This window comes from Falco peregrinus, chromosome 7, assembly GCF_023634155.1.
Source record: "Falco peregrinus isolate bFalPer1 chromosome 7, bFalPer1.pri, whole genome shotgun sequence".
Taxonomy (NCBI): domain Eukaryota; kingdom Metazoa; phylum Chordata; class Aves; order Falconiformes; family Falconidae; genus Falco; species Falco peregrinus.
Window position 1 is genome coordinate 34640960 of NC_073727.1, and position 21352 is coordinate 34662311.

Sequence of the window (21352 nt, forward strand, 5' to 3'; positions counted from 1 at the left end):
TGCATAGTATTTGCATGGCAAATTAAGAAATAATTATCAACACCTTGAGCAGTTAAACACTATTCTGTCCTTAAACACTATTTAATAGTTAAACACTATTTTGTCCCAGGACAAAGGTTTTAATTACTCATTGTCATTTTATGGATAAACTCTTAATGTACCATCATTAGCTAATAATTTTCAAAGGAAATGCATTAATGAGGTCTAAGAAAATATGGGAGGTTTTACCTTAATTACCTGGTTCATAGATCAGAGTAATTAGATTCCAACAGACTTTAGGTATAATCTAGAAGTAATTACAACAGCTGCCAGCTGTTAAAATATTAAGTTAGTTGTGCTCCAGAAAAGTTTGAAATTTTTTTTGACCTTTTCTGTGGTTAACTTGGATTTAACCTAAGACACACTTTGAGAAAAAAAGAAGAGCCATTAACACAAATAGGGAAAACAAATTTATAAACTGTAAACTGCTGCATTTGAGGGGATATTTGTAAAACACATTTTCAAAAAGCAAGTATCTCCTTACCTGAATTTATGACAATATTAGGAAATACTTCAATAATTTGATAAAGAACCATCTTTCTTAACACAGCACTGATCATTTATGTATTGCCACTTTGTCCTAATCCAGCATGCCAGCCAGCCAGGTAAAGGCTTTAGAAACTGGCCAGCAATTGTGCTTTGGATGTTGAAGGACATATAAATGCTCAGGCAAAACACAGGATGGTAGGTTCTTACAAGTAGAGCAGAGCCAGGTATCTTGAAACAGAATAGATGCATCCTCGTAAGAAAACATGCAGGTATCAGAAACTAAGCAGAGAGAAAATTATCAACAGGAGGCTGAGCAGGTATGGCAGGATGTCTCTGGAGAAGGATCGGAAAGCACTGGAGGAGTCTGCTTATTAGTTAGAGCTAACAAAAGATATCTACCAAAGCAGGGGTTTGTCCAGCAAGGAGGACTCACAAAACAGAAGGGTATTTCCTATTCAGCATTAGTCTGGGGTTTGCAGTCCTGTTCTCATGCCTTTTACACGTGTAATCTCTTTGCTGAGGGCTGCTTAGCCTTAAGCAGGGCCAGGTCCTGTTTGACAGAGGTGCTGTTAGAAGAAAGCATAAATACAACTGGCTGCAGCTCTGGAAAGCCAAGAAATTAAACTTCTGTACATGTTTGCAAATTGCAAGGCTAAGGGAATTGAAACAAACAGCATTTGGGAGGGAAAGTTAGAAATGAAATGTAGTACACAATGAAGAAAGAACTTGGGAGAATAACAATCTCAGGAAGGAGCCTGTCCATCCTGAAAGCTTGGGCAATGGTACTGAACCCCATGCTCCTCCCACAGCTCTGCAGGGCTGATGGGGGAACCATGGCCTTCCCCTCTTCAGTCTACTCTACTCACACCCAAGTTCATCCACGATTATTTTAGGCACGTCAGCTCCTTATTTCTGAGATAATCACGTTTATGAGGAATGGTCAGAAGTGAGGTTCTTATCCTTGTCTACATGTTTGCAACTGGCAGTGCAGCCACTGTAAAATGGACCTGTGCTTTACCAAACACTGTCCTACACTGTCATATTAATAGACATGTAAGGGCTGACTTCTTCAGCAATCTCTCTTTTTTTCCATAAGACGAATGGCACCCTTCCCTTTCTCTAGGAAACATGCCTCTGTCTTCACAGAGCTGCAAGCAGGTATCAGCAGTCACTTCTTTAGCTTTCTTAGGTATCAATACATAGAACTTACAGGGCCTACAGGTATGGACGTCATAGAATTGTAGAACAGTAGAATCTTAGAATCATTTAGGTTGGAAAAGACCTTTAATATCATTAACTCCAAACATTAACCCAGCACTGCCAAGTCCACCACTAAACCATATCCCTAAGTACCACATCTACACATACTTTAAATACCTCCAGGAATGGTGACTTAACCACTTCCCTGGGCAGCCTCTTCCAATGTTTGAAAACTCTTCCAGTGAAGAAATTTTTCCTAATATCCAATCTAAACCTCCCCTGGTGCAACTTGAGGCTGTTTCCTCACGTCCTATCACTTGTTATTTGGGAGAAGAGACCAACATCTGCCTTGCTCCAACCTCTTTTCAGGCAGCTGTAGAGAGCAGTAAGGTCTCCCCTGAGTCTCCTCCTCTCCAGGCTAAACAGCTCCAGTTCCCTCAGCTGCTTCTCATCAGACTTGTGCTCCAGACCCTTCCCCAGCTCTGTGGCCTTCTGTGGGCACGCTCCAGCACCTCAATGTCTGTCTTGCAGCGAGGGGCCCAAAACCGAACACAGTGTTTGAGGTGCAGCCTCACCAGTGCTGAGTACAGACGGACAATCCCTTCCCTAGTCCTGCTGGCCACACTGTGTCTGACACAAGCCAGGGTGCTTTTGGCCCCCTTGGCCACCTGGGCACACTGCTGGCTCATACTCAGCCAGCTGTTGACCAGCACCCCCAGGTCCTTTTCCACTCAGCAGCTTTCCAGCCAGTTCTTCCCCAGGCCTGTAGTGCTGCGTGGGGTTGTTGTGCCCCAAGTGCAGGGCCTGGCACTTCTCCTTGTTGAACCTCATACAACTGGCCTCGGGCCATCAGTCCAGCCTCTCCAGATCCCTCTGCAGAGCCTTCCTACCTTCAAGTAGATCAGCGCTCCTCTCCAGCTTGGTGTCTATAAGGGCTCTTTCTTAAACCTGTGCAGGCTTTTCCGGCTTGCTCCCAAGCCTTGGATGTGGAGATAAAGAAAAGGCTTTGTTCATTGTCTGGGTGCCAGGCTGCAGAGTGATTATACCTTAAAATGTAGTGAGGAAACAACTGGCACTAAATCTGGCTCTCTGAACTCACCTGCAAATCAATTCTGTGCACACCTGTCTGCAATGAGGGTGTGCCCAAAGCCTCCCACACCTTAAATCCTGATCTGGGAAGAAGAGATATTGTCAAATGAGCATGGAGAAAGTGAACAGTTCAGTGGGGTGTGAACTGGCTGGAAAGGTATTTCACTACACATAAGCACATTCTGGGGCAGAACCTGGGTGGATAAGTGATTGTATATAACCAGCAATTATGTATGCAATAAAGGACCTCACTTGAGGTCTGTGCCTTCTTATACCACAGGTGTCATCTGCAAACTTACTGAGGGTGCACTTGATCCCCTCATCCAGATCACTGACACAGATATTAAACAGGACTGGACTCAGTACTGAGCCCCAGGGAACACCACTTGTGATTGGCCACCAACTAGATCTAACTCCATCCCCAACCACTCTTTAGGCTCAGCCATCCAGCCAGTTTTTTACCTAGTGAGGACTACACCTGTCCAAGCCATGAGCAACCAGTTTCTCCAGAAGAATGCTGTGGGAAAGCAGTGTCAAAGGCTTTATTAAAGTCTAAGTAAAAAATATCCACAGCCTTTCCTTCATATCTACTAAGCAGGTCACCTTGTCATAGAAGGAGATCAGGTTAGTCAAACTCAAAATAGGGTTTGGAAGACAAGGAATGGAGGCAGTATCAGATAAAGATTTGTTACGAGGTGTTTATACCTACTTAAAATATGACTCATGTCACATGTTTATCTAGAAAACCCGTGATAATTTTAAAATGTTTTTTAACTGATTCATGCCTAACCAAACTCTCCAGGACATAAAATGCAATGAAATAAAATCCTTTATGTCTTTCACTTCCTTCGCAAATCGTTTGTAGCTGTGCAAGAGCTGAATGAACTGCTTTTTGTGTACGTTTGCAGGGAAGGACTGCAAACTGGAAAAAAGCAGCAGTTTAGAAATGTGCGATGTTAGGCCCCAAAATACTAACAGAAGTGATCACTGAACCTAAGGAGAACAGGCACCTGGAATAAGGCAGAAAAAGGAGAAAAGTCTTTTTGCTGAGAATGTACCCCATGGGGCAACCCCCTGAGCCCCACTCACACCCTTCCTCTGCACCATGGGGACCAGGGAGGTGATGGAGGAGCAGTGTACTTGCAAGAAAGAAAGATTGTAACTTCTGAGGCTGCCCTAGGAAGAGCTACTGCTTTCTGAGGCTGGCCTGAGCCACCAGCTGCCAGCACTGCTGTGCCCAGAGCCTCAAGGACAGCGTCACTGAGAACTTGTGGATAAGGCACTTGTACGTACAGGCATTTCTTAAATCCTGGCAGATTCAAGCCCTCGAAACACCATGTAGCCACTTCCACATACTCCCAAATCTAAACATACAGGAGGGATTTAAAGTTACATGAGAACATAAAAATGGCTGGACTGAGCTATCCGTTCTGGTACCCCCTCCCTGGCGGTGGCTGGCAGCAGTGGACTGGGGCAAGAGCAGCAGCAGCAGCCAGGCAAAGGCAGGGTACCCCCTCCTCCCACCCAGCCTGCTGGCAGCTGGCAGCCTGCGCTTAGACCAGACCCACATGGTTCATCAGTCCCAGAGAAAGAGTCTATCTTTACTTCAGAGTAAAAGGCTATCCTAGAAAATACAGAAACCCAAGAAAAGAGACAGAGGAAGCTCATCAAAGAGGTGTATTACTGCAAAGCACAGGAAGACTCCCAGCACACAGGCACATTAAAAAAAAAAGAGAGGAGAGGAAAATTAAAGAAAACAGCAGCAACAACCTGCCACTAATACCTGAAGTCGAAGCAAGAAAAATCTTTCTCTTTGGAGACTGTACTATCAGTTTTAATATGGTGTCAAGAAGTTGAAAGTTAACATGGTACAGGCGCATCAAAGTGAAAAAATGTTAGCAAAACACTTGGGCAGTCTTAGCAGAGGTAGGAGAAGTATCATACAGGTTAAGTGAAAAGATAACAAGAATAAACAGTGGCTTCTTATTGGGAGGAGTGGGATAGATAAGCATTTGTTTGACACTTTGTATTTAAACAAAAGAGCTTTTGGCATTTAAAGAAGAATGCAGGGAGAAGATTCTTCTTATCTTCCCAGGCACAAAGGCTGGATATATAAAAAATGTGCATGTTGATCATTCAAACAGAAAATGCCATCTCACTAAGGGCTTATGCACACATGGAGTGCTGCGGAAGCAGCTGCTCCTGAGCAGGCCTTCAGTGAGAACTCTCTGGAAATACTTCTTAGCATTAAAAGAGATAAGCCTTTAAGCTAACAAGTCTGTGCAAAAGCTTTTGCTGTGCCAGTCTTTTGCAAAGCAAATATCTTATTATTGAAATACACTTGTATTCTCTTGGCATAGCAATTGCAGTCTGTGTTCAGCTGAAAATGGCTTTCCCCTCTGAAACATCGTCTTCCTGAGCATTAATGTCTGGGAACGATAACCAGATCCCTCAAGGATTGTGATGACATTATAGCTTTGTCAAACATGTATTAGCAAACAGTGCGAAATCACTGTGGTCATCTGTATGACATAAGGGAGTCACAATACTTACAAAGTCTTAAACATCAAACACAAACCTTTTACTAGGCTCTTACTTCATGCCTCCTCCCTCCCCTTCACTTTCCCCAGCAAGACTGGATGTCCTGTCCTCACAGAAGAGCACCATGGCCTCCCTTCCATGCCAAGAACTGAATGCAAATGCCACTGTCCTTCTGCATCATGTAAACTGAACAGCCAGGCTAGCTCTCATGTCTGTGATAGGATATGATGTTGGCTCATGTGCCTGAGGAAAAGATACCAGAGACATCTCTGCTACTAATATATTTACAGGGTTCATAAAATCTGCCACTTTTACTCAGATGCATAAAACTCATTGAATTCAATGAGGCTGAATGTACAAGACAGGATTGTTGCGCATGACAAGGGTGGCAGAACCCGATTCCTTATGTGACAGGATCTATGCAGAGAAGAGAAATTGCTTCTTCGGAAGCATTTTAAAGGGAAGAACATGAAAAAAAGGATGATAAGTCTTGGTTTTGTTCACAAACTAAATCCAAGGTTTGTTTTTTTTATAGAATGTCTGAAAGAAGCTTGGTTTTTTGGGGAAAGTAACTGCATTCCACCCTGTTTACACCCATCCTAACACCTAGAGCAACTAACGAGTGCCTTGTTTTTTCTAGCTCTCTCCTTGTATGCCAGATGCTCCAAGTGCTCAGTCATCTTTATGCCCTTTATTGGACTCACTCCAGTGTGTCCATGTCCTTCTTGTACTGGGGAGTCCAGAACTGGGCACAGCAGTCCGAATGTGGCCTCCCCAGTGCTGAGCAGACTCCCTCCACCTTCTGGCAGCGCTCTCCCAACGCAGCCCAGGAGGCTGTAGGCTTTCCTCTCCTCCTTTCTAGCTGCAGAAGTCAGGCTTCTGGTACCTTTGTGAAAGAAAATTGTGGTAGTAACATATCATATCTTTCAGACATCCAGCAGAGGACAACATCACATTCAGTAGAAAAAGAAGTCAATAAAATACACAACAAATTCCTTTTATTCAAATACCAGATTGCATTTGCTACCGTAATGAATGGGACAGTTTTGAGATGCTACAAAAAGAAATAAGGGTTTTTGTGTAAAAGGCTTAAAACATATTTCAAATACCCACAAGTGATGTCAGCTAGTTACAAGTTTTGTACATGCCTGCAAGCCTCCGTATTAACTAGTGATATGCAAAATGCTGCATGCTACATATGCATGGAATCAAAGCACTCTGAGCTACATTCTTAATACTTAAATTGCAACTGATTTTAATGAGGATGAACATTTATCTTGAATAAATTAATGTGAGACAATATTGAGAACTTCTAAATTAATTAGTGAAAATTAATCATTCAGTAGAATTTTAATAGGGAAGTCTGAAGACACTGTACTGTATGTATGAAAAGACTTTTTCTTTAAAGTATATTAAGGCATTTTTGTGAGCATTTGCTTTTTAAGTCCTCAGTAGGACTGAAAATATGGTATGTCTAGGCTTTCTAGACATGTTCCCTTTCTCCATCCTGCTGTCTGGGATTTCTGGATATGCCACTCTGATCAAGCTGCTGTTGAGTCTGTAAACTCTTGGCACACAAACTGTCTGTTTACACATCAGTTCTCAGTTTTCCCTGAGAGTCAAACCACTGCCAGAGGGACATGCAGTTGCCCTAGATCCAACACTTTTAGACACACAGTGCTCACTATGCATGTGCTGCCCACTTCTTATTCTTATATGCCATAAATGACCAGTATCAGACCAGAACATGAGGACTAGGTCCAGTGCCACCCAAAGATGTTGAGCACACTTCACCTGTGCACCTTGTGTGATTGCACACAGTGATCCCAGACAGGAATATGGCAGCTCTAATATCAGCACCAATTGCATGCTCACTGCCAAGCCCACTGAGATGTTTTTCTGTGTGAGCAGAGGCTCTCCCTGCCGCTGCTCGGCACTCACAGACAAGGAGCAGGGCACAAAGGAGGTCCCTCCTTCAAGGCCAAGGAGGTCTTGTGTCCTTTCAGATACCACATAAGCATTTAGCTCTCATTTTTCATTTTCAGAAGCATAAAGTAAAAGAAAATCCTTCAAAGCAAACACTTGTTTTCTTTAAAAAAGGAGAAGAGATTGTGCTGCCCTTCCCGTGCCCTCTCTCCAGTGGGGTAGAGTTGGCCATTCATGTGTGATGCGGAGAGGCACCTGAGGCTGCCTCTGCCCCCAGACGCTTGTGTGGGAATACGAGGTACCACAAGTTGCAGGTGAAGTTCTTCAACACTGCTTTCCCCAGACGTCTTAAAGAGGGCAGCATGTGCCTTTTTCCCAATGAGGAGGGCTAGCACAAACACTACTCTTTCAGCTCCAGCTTCTGTCCTTTCCTGGTTGCGTTTGCAGCAAATTGCCAAACATAATAGCAAAATATACAGCTCTAGCATGAGTCTACATAACTTAAGCTGTGCAAGGGGTTATGGAGATGGCAATGCTATCTAATTTAGGTGCTCCCAATTTTTCTAAGTAGCACTTCCCTATGGGAGGAGTGGCATTGCTTTCCAGGGTGAATGACTTGTGCAACAGTACTACTTGTGCAATAAAGCATTGATCGTTGCCTGAAAGAGTGGCATAATCTGGCTGTTTCCAGTTTTAAGCCTTAACCTGAAGCATATGAGACTGGTTAAAAAATGGACGTTCACCTTAGACAACCCTTCATTCCCCTTCCTACCCTTCCCTTCTCCAAAAACAAAGGAAACTACCATGCAGCTGTTTCAGGAAGGGGTATTCCTTTTGCGTATGCCCTACAGTGGTTCAGAAAATCAACTGGAATTTCAGTGCAATATGAATGAAGGATTAGACTTGGCATCATTATCTAAACTCATGAATAAATATGTACAGAAGAACTTTGTCCCTCCAAAGGGTCACAAGACATTAGCTGGTTTGACTTCTTATTTAGGACAAGTAAGCAGTTTAGTTTCTCAGGGGATTATTATAGTTAAATTACAGCCTCATATGCTCTTCATGAGACAAGAAGGACATTTTCCTGAGCAGCTTTTTCTTCTTAATGTGTGAAGGACACAGTTTCCTATTTCATTCCAGTTAATTTCAGAATTCTTTTGCTTCAGATGTCTCTGAAAACAAACAAAACAAAATGATAGGGTGAAACAGGAAACCTTTACATTTGGATTTAAAAATTACACAGAGAGTGCAGCTGAAGGAGGTCTTGAGTCAAATTAACGGCTGTGAGTCGGGGCTTGTCTGTGCCATAAAATGGTTTGTCAGTACAATTATACCAGCAACCCCAAGACTACAGCAAAAATACAGTTAATATATGACTCCAACACAGCTGTGCCAGCAACTTTGCCTAAGTGTGTGAAATTCATACCAGTAAATTTTTCATTTACTAGTATAGTTCATGCAGTTTAGGGAAAAGTTTGACCTATACAGGGTGAAAGAACTCATTTAGTCAGTGTAAGGTATGACTCCAGCAAAAAGTTTTTCTTGTTGGTTCTCCAGTGTGATTATGCCCATGATGTCTGTGCTGTGTTGCTGATCTGGCAGATGTGGGAGAACAGATACCCTCCTCTTGGAGACAATCTTCTAATGGGTGTTCCCTGGGGCTGGGGTAACAGAGTTACAGGCCTGGAGGGAAGTTAATTAATAATTTAGTTAATATTTAATGGCAGTATGCCATCATGCTGATACTTCACCAGCAGGCTCTGTTCCCAGCTTTGCCACCCCACAAAACTACGTTTTAATCTGCCCTTTAGGGCAATGACAAGACCTGTGCATATAGGAAGAATATCTAGATAACCATGGTGGTTTGGTACTCTTCCCTGCCCTTAGGGTCTCTGAACCTGCAACTGCTTTGAGACAGGCTGTCTGAAGTCCTGCCTGTGTCAAAGCTAAGAACTGAATCATAGCTCTCAGAGCAGCACACAATTCATTTGCTCCCTCTTGACTCTTCCTTCCTTCAGTAATAACTATTGATTGCATCCTGGGAAAAAAGCTTCAGTTTGCACATTAGGGAAAAGTGAAAACACCAGGCAGTAGAAAAATTATCTAACGATGAAAATTGGCAAAGTAGGCGATACCTCCAAATCTGCATTGAAAAATACTTAAGAGGAGGGGAACTTTCAAAAGTGCTGAGAATATACAACTCCAGTCATGGATTTGGGTTCCTTACTCCAATATCCCTGAGGCTACAAAGTTTGCCTCAGCAGGAGGCAAGGGGAGCTATGAAAGGAACAGCTAGCTTAGAGGGTCAGTGGTATGAAAGCTCCAGTGAGATGTCTTAGAAAAACAGTACAAAAGGATTAATGAAGATGTGGTGGGTCAGAAAGGTTGGTTTTCATTTGTAGCACTGTCTCTAGCTTTCAGTCATGCAGGAATCTGTATCTCAGCACAGCCAAGGTAAAATAAAAAAAAAAAAAAGGAAAAGTTGCACCTCAATCTGTTTCATCCAAATACATTAAAAAAAAATGGTGCAAACCAAAAACAAAGCAAACTACTTTGTCCAAAAAAACCCACCTTAGCTGTTGAGTTTGTGACAAGAGGAAAACACAGCTGCATATGTTTTTCATTCCCTACAGCATCTCTCTCTCTCATCTACTTTTCCTTTTTTTGGCTCCCGTTTAATAAGCACACAGGCTTAGTCAGCTGAGACCATTGCTTTTCCAGCACTTGTGTGAAGTTCAAGCCCAGAAAGCAATGTCCTCAAAGAGCCTGACACCAGTAGTCGTTTTCAGCTCTCCAGGTGTCTGGACCATGTTGTTTCCGTCATTTTCCAGCCAGGAGGTTACAAGCAGCTCTCAGCACTGGAAACAGAAGCTGCCTTCTCTGGTTTTCTGTTGGTATTTTTTTGATGTTGCTGCTTCTGCATGCTTCCATCTCATTTTGGTTTGCATGGATGTGGGGTAAGACATTATAGCAGCACCAGAGGTACTCCAGTTCATTGCAATGAACCTTCTCTCTCCTCTTTTTTTTCACAGCTAAGAAAAAGCACTATTTACATCTTTAATGTCTTCTAAAAGACTGTCAAACTGAGGGCTTTTCTCCTTCAAAAAAAAAAAAAATCCCCCCAAAACCAGCTCATGGCAGTAAAAGGAAAGAAACTTGTGTTGTTAAAAAGAAAGCCATACATTTTAAATGTTTTCAGGGTTTTTTCCTACTTTCTCGTGAATCTTTAATGAAAGGTTAAAATATGTTAATGATAGTTGTTGCTATAGCAAGCTCCAGGCATCTGTAGTGAAGTCTTTTGTTTAATTGCTTATTGTTCTGGAGTGATGAGGTCATGTTAACATCATTGACCCTCTGGGCACATTTATTCTGTCAAAATTAACATAGCAATGACCTGAGGCAAATCTCTGTTCTTTCTCCCTTCTGCTTAGGGTGAGGACTTGCTCTTACTAGTATCTTCCTGGCATGCTTTGACCCTGGTTGTGGAAAGACTTTTTTGGGGTGTACTGGTGAACACTGCAAAAAATAAATACTGATTTTCTCAAAGTACACCTGACTGTTAAGGCTTACTTCTGTATTTCATGGAAACTATTTTTTCCCCTTAACGACTCCATTTAAAAGTAATTTGGATTAATAGACTTAATTTTGATAGGCCATATATAGTAAATAATTAAAAGTGGATATTCATAAATACCATACATGTCCTGACAAAGGGAGGGACCATGGGTGGGAAATAATTGAGTGATGAATTCTTGAAGTAGAACTAACAAGATCAGATGTTAGGCTTTTTTTGGCACAGATGCAAGAGGCAACACATTTTTGTACATTATTTGCTTTTAAGTAAGCCTAAAACAGCTACTTGGTTATTTTTAATAGCCTCTTCAACGAGTTATGTAGCATACATGCTCAAAAGCTGATTAAGTTTCATCAATCATTTTACCTGGCAAGATATTTTATAGGGTTTTTGCCCACATTAAAGGTTAATTTCATGTACCCACATCAAATCCACATTTCTCAAAATGCTCACAAGTGCAAGCATAGAAGCTTGACAGAAGTTTTAAGTGCTAGATAAAAGCCATAATGGACGATTTCTAATGGCTGGGGAGACACCAGCAGGCTGAAGGAGCTATGTACTCCTTGGCTAGCTAATGATTTACGAGGGTGGATACCTCTGTCATCCATTGAGGATGATAATTTATGGTATTGCTTCATAATCCAAGACAGACAGTGATCTCCCTCAAGGTGGCAAAGGTCTGTCCTTTCATGTTTTGCTAGAGCCCTCAAAGACAACAACTAATAAGGTGAAACCTTGCCTTTACTAATAGGGAGTTTAAAAGGCAGGTGGATAAAGACTTAAGCGCACTGATGCCACAACAGTAAGTAGTAAAATTAGATGTAGACCCTCTAGGCTGGCATTGCTTCTTGAAACTAGGTTTTTCCCTTAATGCCTATAGTCAAAAGGACTATTTTAATCAAGAGAGAGATTCATTCTCTCTTTATTGCAATAGAGCAAGTTCCCATCCTCCTTGGCAAGTGGATTGAGGAAGTAATGCATTATGTGAAACGCCCTACTTTGTTTCATTTTTCAGTCTTTTCTGTAACTTTTGAATTTCTGTGGCTGTGAGCGGGGGAGGAGATGGCTGCAGTGATACCACACACTGCTGTGGATGTCATGTTTCTGAGGAGTCTGAGCATTTCAGAAAAACACCACTTGTTTCAGATTCAGTGCCTGCTTAACTCAAATAGAAGTGTTGCACGCCATTTTAAAATAAATACAAAATGCATTTGAAAATAAAATACCACTTCATAATAGATTTTTTTTTAAAAATCTTTAAAACACAACATTTCAAGTTTTTCTGGGTTTTCAGGGGTTTCTCTTAACAAAAGAAGCAATTCAGCCAACTCAAGTGAAGTTCATAGAAGGTTCAGCTGTGAGTGAAAAGATCTGGGACTACACAGATTCACTCAGATATAGAAAAAAAAAGTCTAATCTGTGTTTAGCTGGAAATGATGCTTGGAGCTTTTTAGAAGCAAAGGCCCTCTTCACCAGCACTTTAAGTGTCTGCAGACTGCCAGAGCAGAACCTCAAGGATTTAGTGAAAACACAGATAATTCCTGAAAGCTTTTTAAGAGACAAACCTTAGTCATGCACAACAAGGCATCCACTTCTAAAAAGAGGAAAAGAATTGCATTTAGAGTACTATAATTTGTTCCAGCACACTGGCACAAATCAGAAAAATTAGACAGGCTTTCAGAATACAAAGCCTTTCTCTGGGTTGCTGTGTGTTTTTGTAAGGATGACTGTTGGTCTAATCAAGGTTTTGTCTCTATCTGTAAACCTGAGCTTGCCTGTGAACTTTATCACCAGAACGATGATAGGTATGGCTTTGACAAAGGTGGCATCCCTAAGAGTGACAGGGGGTCACAGGCAGCAGCTCAGAGGTGCCCCTCCTGCACTATTCACAGAACACTTGGGGCAACAGCAGCAGCTCCCAGGAGACACCCTCCCTCATTTTAGGGAGTGAAGGTTACCGGCCAGTCTGAAAAATCACTCTGCCAGCCCTTGTTTGCATTCACAAGTGATCATAGGTCACACTCACCTTCTTCCTTCAGAGTGCATGCTTATTTCTAACAGTGGTGCCTTGAAATACTTTTGTTATGTTTTCAATTATGTGTTCATCCACATAGTTGTAGTCGTGCTCTTCTTCCTCTTCCTTTTCTGCCTCACACTTTCCAAGTGCCTTGTTTGTTAGACCTGAGCAATTAGCAAAAAATAACTGTAAGGAAATGGAAGACTCTATCCTTGCTGTGAAAAAATATACAGTTCATACAGACAACCACAAAAGCAAAAAGCAAAGAAAGCAACATTCTTCTCACTGTTCTGATTTTCACAGAGATTTTAAATGACTTGCTCAAGTTCCTGAACTTGACTGCCCCCTGGCAGTCTCCAAACCCCACTTGTGTTCCTCCTGAGACTCTCCATGCCTGAGGTGTCTCTCCCTGAAAAACTGAGTAGGACTCATTTTTTTTCTGAAGTTGTGATCTTTTCCTTTACAGATTTTTAAAGGCCAGAAATAACCATTGTTAATCAAGCAGCTGTCTGGCCATACTAGTACAGAGGTTTATCATAAACTGATTTACCTACAAGCCCCCCCTGCTACTTTTTAGGAATGAGTAAATTAGCAAGCTATTTCAACATCTAAGCATCAAAATGAAAAAAAAACCCCAAACCCTAAAACCCAAACCTATGATGAGTTATTTAATGAAGATCTTACTCACACCTGTGGCCACTATCATGTTAATAAGCATTTTCAGGTTTGTAGTTAATTTGCAAGTTGGCTGTGTTTCATGTTAGTAAAAGTAAACTAATAAATAAAACAGGCACTGAAAGAATAAGCTAATCCTTGTGATTTGGCAAAGGAAATAATGTTTGTGTGCTCAGATTTGCTAATGCGGCTATAAAGTACAGGTTGCTCATGGATGGCATAGCTAGACTTTCTTCTTTACCAAACACATGCAAACAAAATGATACACTTCTAAGGAAGACACTCAAGGAGAAAGGAAACTAATGTCATCAGGCCAGACTAAATCACAGCTGTCCCCAGTCCCAAACCTGGGTAGGATTCCTTCCGAAATGTATATATTTACACTTCAATAAAGCATTAAGCAATGAATGGGACAAGCTGAACAATCCCAAGGGGATTCTGAACAATGAAATCAATGCAATTTGCTTCCCTGTTTGAAAAAAAATATCTATTAGTCTCAACACTGAATTACTGAATCAGATATGCCATCTCAGCCTGCTAAGAAAACAAGGTTTATGTCATCGTGCTGTCTATCCATCCATCTGTCAATCTGTCCAGTACTTTTAAAAGTTTTTTTGCCAGTTTCAGTTAGATTTGAAAAGGGGCAGAAGTCTCAACGTGGTTACAAAAGCAAGAGTTGAATTAGTTCCTCTACTGAAAGAAAAGCATGCAGAACACAGCTGTTATACACTCCATTTGGCAGCAGACAGCAGGATAAATCAGCATGTGCATATTGGCTGGCCACTCAACACACACGTAGCTCCAGACCTGCTCTTTTTTATTTGATAGGAGTGCCATAAGGAGAGTTTTGGTTATTATCAGGGAAAGGGAAGAGGAGCAGTAGGGGACAACAGACCTGAATACTTAAACCAAATTTCATTAATTCTGTGCTTCCTGGAACAATTTGTATAATTACATTTGCCTTTAGAGTGGAAGGGTAGTGCTCTGCAGACTAAAAATTTCCATTTATCTCACTTATATTCTCGAGTGAGTAGGATTTTTTTTTTTCCTTGGAATATACTTGCTGGTTTTGTACAAATTTCAAGGTCACAAACAGGTGTCGTAACTCTCCATTCTGCCCTCCTTCAAAATGTAGGCAACAGAACTAACCCAATCCATCAGGACCCTTGCTTGAAGGAAACCAGTGCTAGAAACCCTGGCTCACATACATACAAGGCTGCATACTTAAAGGCCCCTGGCCATGACCATAACACAGTTTTATAGTTGTCGTAAATAGTTCAGGATTTATGCTACATAAATTAACATTCAACCACATACTAACATTTAGTATTTATTTATGCCTAACTTGAAAACAATAGTTGTGAATTATGTGCAATAATATTGCGAACTAAACATGGTAGAACCACATCTTTATTTCTGCGTCACTTAAGCAAAAATGCACAGAGCTGAAGGCATATGCATAAGCCAAAGTGGTTTTATGAACAGTAGCATTCTCTTTGCTGTGGGCCTGGTTCTGATGCTCCTCAGTGTTAATGAGAACCAGTTCCTTAGGGAGTGCCACCGAAAACTATTCAGTGATAGCACAATCAGGGTCCATAAAACTAATGGACTGTTCCTTGAGCTGGTATCCATCAACCATTCCTTCGCATGATGATGTAGCATATCTTTAAAAACTGTTAAGTGCCACAATCAAAATATTTCATATGCACTGTAGGGTTACAAATTAATGTATGGGTAATGTTTGTCTCCCTCTGCAATCTACTAAGACATTGTTGGGAAATGTTTAATCTTAAATTTGAGACAGACATCTGTTGACCTCTTTCACTGTCCTTTTTTTTAAAAAAAATCTTCTTTGACACTTCTTTTCCAGTCTATCTTGCTGGGTTTATTAAATTCTTAGAGACAATGAATTCTGCTGTTGCACTACTTCTTTTTGTAAAATAAATCCTCAGTGTATTAACAGCTCTTGCAGATGAGAAATGGTTGCCACAAGTTTTAAGCAATCACATATTTCAGGCCCCATCATACCTTCCTGCAAGGGGGCAAGAAGAAAGGCTCAGGGCACCGCTACGCACCCCCCAGGCTCCCAGGTGCGGCTCTGCACAGGGCTGGTGGGGCAGAGCTGCCAGAGAGCAAGAGAGGTGACTCATTTGAAGTTCCCTTTAATTACCCTAAATATACCACTGTAATGCCTCCTCCTTACAACCACTTCCACAAACTCCTGCCTGGATCCTCTGCATATTACTGCAATTAGAATCAGTCACACCTAATAAGCGAGCAAAATATGTAAAGATTCAGAGCTATGCTTTCTTTCCCCTGCCATGCAACAAGTTAGAGTTTGGTTAAGAACAAAGCTGGCTGAAAATGTTTTAATATCATTTACTAAAGTGTACTGTCTGTCCTATGAAATGATGTGATCTCCACATTTTAAATAATTTTCTTCTCTTTTTTTAAACTTATTTCTGGAGATGTGTCAGTGAAGAGTAAGTTTTCTGTTCACAGCCCAAAAAAGTCCTTTTTTTTTTTTTAAAGATAGTTACAGGACCATAGAGGCCAAAGGTTCTAATAATAGTTTTGCCCTAATCAAAGACCGAGATAAAGTGTGGAAGCTGGAGAGTTTTCATACATGCATACAGTAAAGGATTCCTAATTCATATTGCTTATCCCTATGCATCTAATTCAGAACACTAATATGAAAGCCCTGTGATGTCACCAAAGAATAAACAGGGTTTTTTTCCAAAAATAATTCAGAATTCTACGTTTTGCTTTAATTTTTTGGGGGTATTATGTTTAATTCATTTTAATATTTGGTTTAGAGCACAGCCCTGTAACCAAATGTGTTGCCCTAACTGATGGGACAGCAAGCTACAACACAGGGGTGGAAATTTCTTAAAGCATCCCCCTTGCCAAATTTTGTAGACATTATACATGCATCCTAAATTGCAGTCAGAAGGCCCACTCCTTTTTTTATTTCTCCAGCCCACTAGCCTGCTAAATCAAGTGCCTGAAGTCAGAATATATAAATATCTTCCTTAAAATGTCCTGACATTAATAAACAAAATCAACATAAACACTTTTATTGCAGATTGTAACAATTCCAGAAACCTAAGCCATAAGCAACAAGATTAGGTAATGTGTTAGAAACTGCACTTAAAACAAATTTCAAGGTTAAAGAAAAACCCATGCAGCAAATTTCTGATGAAACTTATTATCCTGCAGATATTGCTGCTGTTTCTACTGAATTCAAACTCAGTCAAATATAAGAAAATAAGATAATATTTTCAGTGGCCAATTCAGATTTAATTGCAACAGAGGAAAAAGGTTCAATTTCTTTAGAAACAAAGATAATAAATCCTATCTTTATTAACATGAACACTGTAAGGAAAGACAATAGAGGCTTTAAAAATGAAATAAAAACATGTTGTTTTTCTTTTCAGAACTATCTGGCCTTTGGTAAGAAATAGTAGTTGTCTCTGTAACCGGTTTTTTTGAAAGCACAGATTCAACAACCTTATTAGGAATTTGAAACAGGTTTGTGCTTTAGAGGGTGGCTTAACATTCATCAGTGGAAGTTTAAAGATTAGTCAGTGAATGGTGCATTTCCTCCCACTCAAAACCCACAGGAGTGTGTCTGTGTTATTAGTCTTGACATATTTTCTAATCCGTTATCTTGTGAATTAGCAGAGCAGAGTATACTCTCTGGAACAGACAAGCTTGCTGCACGCAACAGTGGACTCATGGGGATCCCTTGGCTGGCCAGGAAGAACTGCTATATCATCTAATCCAATCTTCTGTATAATTCTGCAGTTATCTTTGAATTAAGCCAAATAATTCTGGACTATACTAACACACATCTTTCAGAAAAACCTTTAGCTTTGATTTGGGTATGTCGGCATACAATCCATCACTGTTCTTTGGTCTAGGTCAAATCTGCCTGGGTCAAACTCACACTATACTCAAATTTAGACAGAGTTTATACAAGGATATAGTGCAAGGCAATTAAACATGAAGCAATTTCTTAGCCTTGCAAAGGAAGAAACATGATACGACCTTTTGATTTTCCACGTGTGTACTGAACAGAGTTTGTTTGAAACGCTCAGTAACAAAGTCTATTCTTTATCTCATCTGTGAGTAGTCTAAGTTTAGCAGTACGTAGGATGAACTTCAAATTAACTAATTGCAGCTTTCATGAGAAATGAGGCAGGAGATATGTGATCAATGAGCTTATAAATCAGAAACATGGCTAAGAGCTGGGATAGCTGGGAAGTTAGTGCTGTGAATCTTTGAAGGACCAGAGGCAGGCAAGCCCTCAGCAGCCCTAACACCATTTTTTCTCCAAAATACTCTAATACTCTTGGCCATACACCTAGGGCTACCTGCAAAGCACAGATCTCTAGCCATAAACTCAGGGAAACAGATGGGAAAAAACCAAGCCTGATGGATACCTGAAGTTTAAAAGAAATGCATCTACTGGAAGCAGGAAGAATTAGATCAGTAATCTACCATTGTGATTGATGTGTGGCTCTCAACCAGCAGAAAAGAAAACTCTACTTTCACAGAAGGGATACCACAACAAAGGTTAAGATCTTAATGGAATGAAGGCCAAAGGAAATAGAGCAAGAATAGCTAAGAGAAGATAATTTAAAACTTGAAAAAGTCCCTAGAGAAAGCTTTCTCCTCAATTAGAGTGTTTCAGAATTAAAAGCAAATGAAGAATTGGCTGAGAAAAATAGACTTGTGATAGAAAGTGAAAAAATAGCAAATGAAAATCAAGTGCTCCTGGAGATGCTGAAAAAGGTTTATCAAGGACATAAAAATAAGGCATAATGAGGTGGATAAAATATTGCTTCTGGCTTGGAATGAATAAAGGGAGAGAAGGCAAGCACACTCCAACTGGAGCAGATGAGACAGTCAGCAACATTGCCTTGTTTCACAGCAGTGCCAAAACATGTTCAGCAGAAGGTCCAAATCAAGAACAGTTGCAAGAAGTCCAAGTCTGTTTTCTAGTGTCCAGAACTGCAAACTGCATGAGTTAACAAACAGTGTGAAGGAGAAGGCAGAAACTTTGCTGGTAGCACAGCTAACAGAGGCAGCCCTCTACCTAGGGACAGGTGAAGAGCCCACTGAGAACTTCTGAGTCAGGGTTTAGTGGACAGATCAACATGGGTGATGTTTTTGTGGGTGTCTGTTAAGAACACAGGGATTCATTAATGGCATGGGTGATGGGGCAGAGTGTACCCTCAATAAGTCTGCAAATGATACAAAACTGGGAGGAATGGCTGAGATAGTTGTGTTGCCATTCAGAGGGACCAGGACAGGCTCGAGGACTCGGCAGAGGAATGTTATGAAATTCAGTGAAAGAAAACACAAGGTCCTGCACTTGGAGAAGAATAATCCCACGCACTAGTACAGGCTGGGGCTGACTGCCTGGAAAGGAGCTTTGCAGATAAAAACATGGGGGTCCTGGTAAAGAAGTTGACCATGAGCCAGCAATGTGTCCTTGTGGTAAAGAAGTCCAGCAACCTCCTAGGCTTCATTAGGGAAGTTGGTGCCAGCAGAGATTCTTCCCCCTCTACTCAGCACTGGTGAGAGCACACCTAGAGTGCTGAGTCCACATCTGGGCTCCCCAGTACAAGAAGGACATGGACATTCTGGAATGAGTCCAGCATAGGGCCATGAAGGTGATCAAGGGACTGGAGCATCTGAAATAGAAGGGGAGGCTGAGAGGGCTGGGACTGTTCAGCCTGCTGAAGAGAAGGCTCAGGGAGGATCTTATCATAGGTATAAGCTCCTGATGGGATGATGTGAAGAAGATGGAGCCAGACTCTTCTCAGTGGTGCCCAGTGACAAAAGAAACACAAGCAGGAGCAAATACTCTCACAGTAGGAAAATGGCTCCAACACAAAGAATGGAGAGACTGGGTGATGACCCGATTCTGTTATTGAGCTGAAGCTTTAGTAACAGCAGCTGCAAACTTCTTTTCTCAGCCAAGGATCTCACTTCAGAAGCTACTGCACAGTTCCTGTAAAAGGCACAGGACGACACAGTATGACTCCACTTCTTGCTGCACAGAGTGGCTGTGTTTAGAAAATAATAATTGAAAAAACTTGGCTGTAAAACTATTATATGACTTTAACCCGTGTGGCTTTCCCTGTGTGTGAGGAGTCTAGATCCATTAAGTAAAGCACCTACACAGGCATTGACTCCTGTGCATGTGAGTGAACCAGTGCTCAGCATAAATTTTATGCCTGGGTTACTTCAGCAAGGGTACCTTAGTCATGTTTTCTTCAGGAGCATCCCCCCTGCTTCCTCTGCCTGCCTCACCCCACAGACAGTAACCCATGCAAGTGATCCAACTGATCCCTGTAGTGTGGACAGAGGTTTTCAAAGTCAGACCGCAGTGATTTGCTGGTAGTTCCCTTGGTACAAAAGAGTATAACACTAACCCATCTTCGTATTCTTTTTTTTTTCTTTTTTTTTTTTTTTCTGGGGTTTAAACAGAGGTTACCATACTTTGTAGCTGCCAATATGGAAGCTTCACCATTTAACCCTATAAAATCTAATAAAATCATTAAACAGTGACAAAATGGAGCCTGCAGGGATATTTTTCAAAGCCACAAAATAACAAATTTGGAATTATCTTTCAAAGCAGCCAGATACCAAAATGCCTTTCAAAAACCAGTTCCCAAAGAATAATTTCCATGGCAATAAGGATTAGTGAATATTCAACATGCCACAGTAATTCTTCACTATAAACATTGTGTATGTTGCATTTGGAAGTTTCAATATGTATAGTTTCAAACAGGCAGTCCTTTTTAGGAGTCTCACACACTGAATGACAAGACAATAAAGGGAAACTTTATAGGATGTTCTTATATGGGTATCAGTTATCTGTTAACAAATGCTGTGAGGATGAGTATTTGTGCTTCAGTCTTCCAAATTTTCCAGTGTTGTAATTGATGTGATGTGTTCATATTTCAGATATAGCCCATGACTGACAGATTAATAAAATCAATTGAATTTTTTATATTAACTGCAAAGTCTTTTGGATTTGTCCTTTTATCATCTAGCTTCTCAGCTTCAGTATGTTTCATTTCTGAAAAAGGAAAAAACTTGAAAGATAAGTAGAAAAACTAACCAGCTATCAAAAATGCTTGGGGAATCCAAACAAATGGTGACTTTAAAAACAATTATCTGTCAAGTAATTTGCTCAATATTACTTTTTTCTTCAAAATACAAAAATCTGAGTTGACGACATCTTCATATCTTTAATGTAAATTGCTTGTTCATCGTTAAAACCTGTTGGAATCAGTGTTTTTTATAACAGATGATGTGTAAGCATCATCCTAAAGCAAAAGGGAAGCACATCTTTTCCACACATCTGTTCCAAAAAACTACTGAATATTCATACTGCAATGTCAAACAAAGTTTAATACCACGCTGCTCTTGAGAGCTTGGGTGAATATGCCTTAGGCACTTATGGAGGAAGAACAGAAATGTTCACTTTTCATCTCTTTTGATCAAGCCACAGATTCCAAGTGAAATCACACAAGATAATCCTGTATGTAAATTATTTATCAGGGCTGGGGTTAAGCTTTGTTATATTAATAACTCAAACCATAAGGCTTAACTGACCTTTAATCACACTGGTTTCCACTAATGTAGCTTTCCCAGTCATGTCCTTCTTATTCTCACGATGCACCAAATCATTTTGACAACTAAATTGTAATTCTGAAACATCGGCAGCTTGATTTGAGCACAATTTCTTGGTGGTGTCTACACCGAAATTCTGAAATTAC

The 21352-nt window shown here is 40.8% G+C and overlaps 1 protein-coding gene across 3 annotated transcripts in view; it reads right to left on the minus strand.

Annotated features, from left to right (window-relative positions):
* Nucleotides 1–6330: 6330 nt before the first annotated feature.
* THEMIS (thymocyte selection associated) overlaps nucleotides 6331–21352 on the minus strand; it is an 84573-nt gene continuing 69551 nt past the window's right edge. For 2 of the 3 annotated variants that reach the window (XM_055810610.1, XM_005236992.3), the window contains 3 exons: nucleotides 21189–21342; nucleotides 12888–13042; nucleotides 6331–8459 (listed from right to left, as the gene is read on the minus strand). In XM_055810610.1, the coding sequence (XP_055666585.1) occupies nucleotides 12897–13042; nucleotides 21189–21342 (300 nt within the window). In that variant the 3' untranslated portion in view covers nucleotides 6331–8459; nucleotides 12888–12896. Of the gene's footprint in view, nucleotides 8460–12887; nucleotides 13043–21188; nucleotides 21343–21352 lie in introns of those variants that run through there. The other variant, XM_055810613.1, reaches the window with a different exon arrangement.